The 8379-nt window shown below is 43.2% G+C and overlaps 1 protein-coding gene across 2 annotated transcripts; it reads left to right on the top strand.

The window, feature by feature from the left end:
* The first annotated feature begins 1632 nt into the window (after window positions 1-1632).
* FUNDC1 (FUN14 domain containing 1) lies at window positions 1633-7778 on the top strand. Of its 2 annotated transcripts, none has more exons than XM_073566065.1 (5): window positions 1633-1791; window positions 4789-4945; window positions 5830-5905; window positions 6674-6802; window positions 7173-7778. In XM_073566065.1, the coding sequence occupies exons 1-5, from the start codon at window positions 1776-1778 to the stop codon at window positions 7248-7250; spliced, it is 456 nt and encodes a 151-aa protein (XP_073422166.1). In that variant the 5' UTR covers window positions 1633-1775; the 3' UTR covers window positions 7251-7778. The 2 variants fall into 2 exon arrangements, with proteins under 2 accessions (XP_073422166.1, XP_073422165.1); XM_073566064.1 differs by lacking the exon at window positions 1633-1791 and adding an exon at window positions 1796-1874.
* Window positions 7779-8379: the final 601 nt, after the last annotated feature.

Here is an 8379-nt window from a genome sequence, read left to right as displayed (position 1 = left end):
TATTTCTGCAATGTTGTTGTCACATTCTTTATAGTCTAACAGACTATGCAAAATACCTAAATCTTAAAATACCTCAATTTGGATTTTTTCAAACTTTGAGCGACGAGCGGCACGGGTTAACGTCGTTTGATCGAGCTCAAATTTTGGCTCTCTCAATATCTGGAAAGGGGAATCGTTTTGTGGGGTCCAGACGAACAAGATTCTGACATTTTTTTCCCCCCCATATGAGATCCGGTCACCCTAGTGCACACGCTGCGAATTCTGCTGCGGATCTGCAGCAGTTCCGCAGACATAGAACAGTACCATGTGAGTCTATGGGATTTACAATCCGCAGTGCACATGCTGCGGTTTTTTCACTGCGGAAAAGCTGTGGTTTTAAATCCGCAGAAAGAATTGACTTCTGCTGCAGTTTGACACCTATTCCATTGTCCAGGTGTCAAACCGCAGGGGAAAACCGCTGGTCATTTTACCTGCGGATCCGCACGGAAAAATCCGTTGGTGAATCCGCATAGTGTGCACATAGCCTAAGGGTGCATGGTCAATGGAGGATTTCCATGGATCAGTTTTGTGCTAACCATTCCATTTAGCAGGACCCAGGGCTACCCTGGCCTTCAACCTTTAACCCTAGATTTATGCACGGCCCCCAGGTTGAGTCCACAGACCTGGTCCTGGCCATTGGCGCATGCAGGCAGGACATGGTCAGAATGAGGCACAAAATAAGCAGGAAGAGTCTAAATATGAAGCAAATTCGCTAGGCAGGAGCAGGGAACCAGGGTAAGATAAACTTACTTAGGGAGCGAGGGGCTCATCTAGTGGGCACCCCTCTCAAAGCAGGGAATTCATTAGAAATCCATGGTCAGGAATTAACCCCTATGTTCCCAGCTTGGACAGAATATTAAACAGAACAGCTGCATTGTTGCCCCGTGTTGCAAGAAACAATTGGGTGTTGTGCAGCGCCAGCGGGAGTGAGTGCAAACCAGCAGGCAACGCACCACCAGAGATCGCGCAGTGTGGCCGACAAGCTACAAGTCATACCGCTGCCTTAAAGGGGTTGTCTGGTTTTAAACTACAAGTCAGCGTCACTCTATGAGGCTACAGACTTCAGTCCTCACAGCTCATGCAGCGCTCGCTGTGAGGATTCTCCGATGCCGGGCATGGCGGCCAGGTGACCTCAGGTGTGTGATATACATACTCCGTCACATCACGACTAGACGGCTGCAGAATCGCTCAGTGCAAGTGATCTGAGTCGAAGTCTAGTCGGGATGTGGCCCAGTGCGCACAGCCTCCAATTGTAGTCACATGACTGCCGCTAACCGCAAACAACGCTCGCTGCAAGGTAGTTGTGCCCTCACCGGTGCCATGTGGCTCAGTGACATTCATGTGATTTTGATAACGATTGTATGCAGCACATATGGTAAAGGAAACCTCCATTGCCCCCACTATAATTCTCTGGGGTCCCACAGTGACGCGCTACAGTACTGGTGTGAACAACGGCAGACGCACTAAATACTTTCTATGCAACATGGCGACAGTTTCATTCAGAGTAACTCAGACCCAGCCCCTTTATGGAAGAACTCCGCCCCGGACACCAGGAACCGAAACAAAGGCCTCCACGTCCCCACCACGAGCTGAACGCTAACCGCGTCACACAGGTCTCCATTGCGCATGTCAGCGCTGAAAGCCGATGGGCGGAGGTTATTGCGGAAGTGTGACGTCCGGAACCCGGAAGCTCGTGTGACGTAATTACGTGAGCTACCAAAATATCAAGAGCAGTCATGGCTGCCAGGAGAGGTGGGAGACGAGCGGTCATTGGGGTTGAGGCTGTGTGAGCGGCGGGGTCATGGTTTCTGGATGTCAGATAATAACGCAGCGGTGTGAGTGGAGACTACACCGCCCGTGCGGCTGAGGAGCTAGTGAGATGTGCGGGCACAGTGTGTGTGCTGGGGCAATGCGCTGGTGAGGAGGGGAGCAGTCGGTGAGGAGGGGAGCAGATGAGCAGGTGGAGGCCATCACTAGAGCCCGCAGAAAGTGTCAATGCCCAGGTGATTACCCTGGTAACCTCTTAATATCCCAGGAATGTTGTCCCTTCTTTCTAGAGTTTTTTTCCAGTATAACCGATGGCCAACACACTTCTCCCCATGACAGCATTCTAATATGCTCTGTGACCCCAATTTGCCCTGCAATGTGGTTGGCATCGCGTAGTACGGTGCCTCTTCCCTTCTTGGGATGCCGTCCTCCTTCTGTGCTTCATGCGGACGACGCGTCCTATGTCATCCCCACAGTGTTAGCCTTTGCGCTTCTGTGCAGGTGCACTTCTCTGCGCATGTGCTGGAAAGGTTAAAAAAGCTCCAGCGCATTCGCACTGCAGTACTTTGCTCCGCACCAGTTGTTGCCTTCTCCCCAGTGTAGCTGTGAATCCAGCCCTGGGATACTCTTAGAAGAATCTGCATGTAATGGTTTGCTTCCTCCCTCTCCATCTCTCCTTTTCTCTCTCCCCTCTCCTTAGACTTCATTAGTTGTTACCTGATGCCTCACTATGTTAGCAGAGGAAGGAACCTCAGCATGACTAAAGAAAATGAGACTGTCCGTCTTGCTGCGGTGATAGTTTATTTTGATTTGGCAAGGAGTCAAAAACATATATATGGTCCAATGTTTAGACCGGAAACCGTTTTTGTCAAGGATATCCGTTGCAGGTAGGCAGAAATGTAGTTGGACAATAACGTAAATCATAAGAACTTTCATGCCAAGAACACCCTGCTTACCACGTTTTCTTGATTCCCAGGTCCTGCTCCTCACAAGTCCTAGAGATCTTATGATTTACGTTATTGCTTTACAAGACTTCTGCCTACCTGCATCCACAACAAAGATCCTTGACAAAGACCGCTTCCGGACGAAACATTGGACCATATCTGTTTTTGACTCCTTGCTGGATCAAAATAAACTATCACTGCAGCAAGACCGACAGTCTCATTTTCTTTTGTGGTGCTGAGTATTCTTACTCAATGAGTCAGGAACACGCGTCCCTTACTCAAGCATACAGTTTTCTTAAGACGGCGTTCCGGACTTGCTCCTTCTTATTCACTATGCTAGCATCTGTCTTGTCTTTGCTGTGTATACTGAATTCAGTAAGAAGAGAGTGGAATAAGTGGCTCAGATGTGTATAAAGTCAATTTTTCTGCCAAGATACACTTAGATATATTTGTTCTATGGCTTTATGCAACATTTGTTGAAAGTACAATTCCCAATACAGTGAACCTGTCAGCATGATTTTGCTAAGTAAACTACAGGCATTGTAATGTTGGCGATGTTACGCTGATTAAAATCATTCCTGGGGTGAAGAAATCTGTCTTGTGTAATCAGTGTTAGAAGTTTTCTGTTAAGGCCCCGTTACACTTAGCGATGCACCAGCGATCCCGACAACGATATGGCCCGGTCAGAATCACTGGTGCATCACTAAATGGTCGTTAGTGAGCTGTCAAACAGGCACATCTCACTAGCGATGTAGCGACGCAGCAGCGGTCGTTACTTACCTGTCAGACGCGGTGATGAAGACGTCCTCCCGCCTGTGTCCATGTGTCGCTCGTCGGCGCCAGAAGGAAGCAGCCGACGAGAAACGGCCCAGGACGTTCTCGCGCGATCAGCGATAATCAGTGGGGGAGCCGGTCAGAGGTAAGTATCACACATAGCTATATCGCTGCTGCGTCACAAAATCGGTGACGCTTTAGCGATATCGCTAGCGATCTCGCTTAGTGTGACGGGGCCTTTAGAGATGTTCACACTCTGGGGCGGGACTGTAGGCAGAGTCTTATCTTCCTTCTCTGTCCAGAGAAACCAAGGAAAGACCAAGGCACAAACGTTCCTCATCATAGAGACAGACTTTGTGCTTCAGGGCGGCCTGACAATGGCTGTAGTTTATAGTTTACTTGGCAAAATCCTGCTGACAGGTTCACTTTAAATTCTGACCATCCGTGTCCGAGTTATAGGGCCGTCTACCTCTTCCCTTACACATTTCATGTTCATTTTAGATTATTTTTCCTAACTTATTGCTAATGGGGAAAATATCATGGAGCTGGAGAGATGAGTCCATCCCAACTCTGCCGTTTAATATGTGCGTGTTTGACCACTAGTGAGCGAACGCACTGGGATAAGGTGTTATCTGAGCATTCTTGGGTGCTAATCGAGTGACTTTGGCGTGCTAGAATAATATTTTCAAGTCTATGCAGATGCATGTCCCGTAGCTGTTTGACAGTCGCAACACATGGAGGGATTGCCTAACAAACAGGCAGTCCCTGCATGTGTTCCGGCTGTCGAACAGCAGGGGAGACTCAAGTATAATATTTGAGCGTGCTCGGATAACACCTTATGCAAGCGCGGTCACTCATAACTAGTGACCACACTGCTGAAAATAAGAGTTGCGTTAACCGACACATTGCTGTACCAGGTGCAACTGCCACCTTGTTCTAGTCCTCAGTTATTCACGTAGGGCAGTGACAACTCATCTGTGGCGTCTCCCTCAGGTCCATCTTTATTTTCCCTCATAAGTGACATGGCGTACATCAATACGACTGCTGCAGACAATCACTGGACTCGGTGGTTATATTAGCATGTCATTTCTACTGGAAAAATTATGAAGTTGTCAGGAAGCGGTGGCACTGGAGCACCCGGGCATTTGTTACGTATGTGTTGTGTTTTTGGGGTTCCTCTCTGTTTTTACATTTTCTCCGGTTACTCCTCACCCCTTCCAATGATCCCTGTAAAATGAATACTGAATGTTTGTTTGTTCCAAAGATCCCAGCAGTGATGATGACTCCTATGAAGTATTGGACATTACAGAATATGCTAGGCGTCACCATTGGTGGAGTCGAGTTTTTGGCCGGAATTCTGGACCCTTGACAGAAAAGTATTCTGTAGCAACACAGATTGTGATGGGTGGAGTGACAGGCTGGTAAGATGTTTTGCGTGTAAATTGGTAATGAGTCAGTGTTTACAGCTACAAATGCTGGATATAAATGATATGTTGTGAGTGCGCACACAACACTAAGTGTATGCCAGTATGCATTTATTCTTACAGTATTTGGGGATGTGTGTTTCATAGATACTTTTGTAGTGCTCACCAATGGGGTTCATACATAGAAAGGAAAAGCTTAAAGAGGTTGTGTAGGTCTTGTGCACTAGACACCTCTTCAGTCCCCAACTTATTGAAGTCCGTAGCTGGGCACCTGAACATAGTACAGTATATCATAACGGGCAGCTTGTCTCCAATGACTGAGCATCTGTGGGGGATTGTCAGAAGGTAAAAACACTTACTGTTGGTGTGCATTTACACACAGCAGAATTGTTAGATTTGGCTACTTCAAATAAGCGTCATTTACCGATGAGATTGTTTCTTCAGCAAGTACAGGACGTCTGTAAACACCTATCAGATGAATAGGACGATAACATAACTTTAGCCAGTTTTTTCCATATGAATCTACCCTTACAGATTCTCCAGACTTTTTTTTTTATATTAGATGTTGATTTCCATTTTTTTTTTTTTTTTTTTTTTTGCTGCTGCTTCTGTCCTCTGGATTTATGTAATTCACAATGTCTTTGTTCATACTTCCAGCTTCACCTTGTGTTGCTTTCTACCGTTAACTTTTTATTGGTCCATTTTTTTTTTACACTTAACAAAAATGTACATTGATTTTACTTTTCAATTGCTTTCCAGGTTTATTGATTTGTGTGTGTATGTGTATATGTATGTGTGTGTATATGTGTGTGTATGTATATATATATATATATATATATATATATTATTTTTTTTTTTTTTTTCTGCTTTCTTCCATTCAGGTGTGCAGGGTTTTTGTTTCAGAAGGTTGGAAAGCTCGCAGCTACTGCAGTTGGTGGTGGCTTTCTTCTGCTTCAGGTAATACAGTAATTCTTCAGGTTTCGATGTCTAGAAAATCCATCTAGTCCCTTCCGTCTACTCAACTCATTATTTACTAGATATTAACTCGTATAAGAAGAAAATTGTATGTTTTTGGGGGTAGAGGATACAGACGGCAATTACTAGGGAAACTTTTCTTCCTTTGGCAGCTCATGATAATTACATGAAATCATTTATAGGTCAGTGAACCTATCACTGTATATAAGGTGGACAAGAAAGGGATAATTAATCTTAAATTTCACCAAGACAGTCTACATTAGCGGAGATCATTTATTAAAACCTTCTAGAGAAATTTCTAATGGAGTACTCAAGCATCATAGAGGAGACAAGGTGGGAAGACCCATAGGCCTTTGTTGGATGGAATGGTAGTTTGGCCATGTTGAACTCCCAGCCATTCAGTCTCCGAGGGGCCCTTATTTTGTACCAATTAATGCTTGCTGTAGAATATTCTTAGAAGAACCTTTAGCATAAAATGACTGCTAATGCCAAGCACAGACGCTTGGTGAACCCTTAGGGTTAGTGCCCAGATCAGTTCAGTGCACCAACCCACCACCTTCTTAGTGTTTCAGTCTTTGCCCTCTGGTTTCTTGATTGACAGCTCTGCTATTAGAGTAAATTGAGTATGGTGGAAATGATCATTGCAATTGGTTTGAACAGCTTTTTTTTCTGGCACATTCACTTGAAAAAGAAAAGCAGAGTTTCCTACATTGATATTCAATGGCCATATTTTTTGTTTCCTGCTTCTAGATTGCAAGTCATGGTGGGTACATACAAATAGACTGGAAAAGAGTTGAAAAGGATGTAAACAAGGCAAAGAGAAAGATAAAGAAGCAGGCTAATAAGTCTGTTCCAGAAATTAACAATTTAATTGAGGAGGTAAGAAAATGTCTTTTAATCACTTTAAGTATTAATTTAACAACTAGTTGTGCTTTTTTTTCATCTAATCGATACCGGTTTTGTCAAAAATACAGTTTTAATTTCCTTTTCACTTTTTTTCTGAGATTAGGAGTATAATACTGTATGAAAAAAGCATTTTCCTATTCATATAATCATTCTGTTTGCAAATTTCTCATTGACAGTCAGCTCGTAATGACATCTAAATTACATTGCAGAATGTCACAGCAGTGATTGCCCATTATGGTTATTTTCTCTAGTGTTTGTTGCCAATCCTTACCAAACTACAGATTGATTGTCGCATGTGGCAATCATTGAATTAAATCATTGAATGCATTTTTTTCTCTTGCAGTCACAAGATTTTATCAAGCAGAACATTGTAGTGTCCGGGGGATTTGTTGGAGGATTCTTGCTAGGCCTTGCCTCTTAGGAAGCTGCAAAGAAGAGTGCAATGAGAAGTGTTATAAAACTGAAAATTATGGAGGATGCCTGTCTGCTAACAGAGATGCCTAGTTCTGTCTGTTTTCTTTAGGGTGGTCTTCTTGTACATGCGCACCTGAGACTGCTTGCAAAAAAGGCTGTGGCCTAGTCTGCATAAACATCATCAGACTGAACTTTGTATACGTTACACATGAACATTATTTCTGATATTACTAGTCATCTTACCGACATTAGTTTGTTTCATGAGCAGTTTAATTTTTTTGTGAATTTATAATGGCTATCATAGGGTTTGAAAAGTTCATGTTAGCGTCTATAAATCTTTTTTTATATATATTTATTTAACTGTATTTTTCTTTTCTTGACTAGTGCCAAAACTATGTACTGTAATGGCATTTGGAGCCCTATTGGTAAATGTTAGTCTTGAAGGAAGAGAAAAAAAAAAAAAAAATACTGTGCAATAGGTTATTTCCAAGAATTAGACTAGAAGTCACCAAAATAAAGCTAAGTCTATCATTTAGCCTGTGTACAATTATTTTTTTTCTCTTCAAAATTGAATGATTCTATTTGTAAAATTGTATACGGTTTATACAAGTAATAGAAAAATAATAGATTCCAGCTTCTTTAGAACTCAAAGATTTAATTATACAAAATTAAAAGCTAATTGGTGTGATCACAGAGCAACGCGTTTCCAACTCTGAGAGTCTTATAGCTTCAGTAAGGACACATGCCAATAATTTTTTTTTTTTACTAGGAAGATTCTTCCTTTTGGACAGAATGTAAAGGCTGCAGCCGATCAGTAGCTGCTGATTGGATGAATGTAGTGTTCATTTAATGCCTCCTCCAGATGTTGTCAGGAGACAAGACACATAAGGAAAAGGCTTACGGCACTCGCTAAGTATGAACGTCCACTCTCGATCTAAGGAACCCACTTGGAAAAGTAGCAGCAGTCAGGATAAATGAGAACAGCGTCTAGTCCAGGTGAAGAAACTCAAAGCAGCTTTATTCCGTCATAAAGATACAATGTTAAAAACCTGCTACAGGTCGAAACGGTGTATCTTTATGGCGGAATAAAGCTGCTTTGAATTTCTTCACCTGGACTAGACGCTGCTCTCATTTAT

This window comes from Dendrobates tinctorius, unplaced genomic scaffold, assembly GCF_039654945.1.
Source record: "Dendrobates tinctorius isolate UK_male_01 unplaced genomic scaffold, ASM3965494v1 ptg000016l, whole genome shotgun sequence".
Lineage (NCBI taxonomy): Eukaryota > Metazoa > Chordata > Amphibia > Anura > Dendrobatidae > Dendrobates > Dendrobates tinctorius.
Note: the sequence above shows the minus strand (reverse complement) of the source record. Positions and strands in the feature narration are given on the sequence as shown.

Coding starts and splice junctions, on each gene's coding strand:
- FUNDC1 (XM_073566064.1), top strand. CDS start 1,841: ATGGTTTCTGGATGTCAGATAATAACGCAGCGGT. Junction 4,946..5,829: donor ATGGGTGGAGTGACAGGCTG/GTAAGATGTTTT, acceptor TCTTCCATTCAG/GTGTGCAGGGTTTTTGTTTC. Junction 5,906..6,673: donor GTGGCTTTCTTCTGCTTCAG/GTAATACAGTAA, acceptor TCCTGCTTCTAG/ATTGCAAGTCATGGTGGGTA.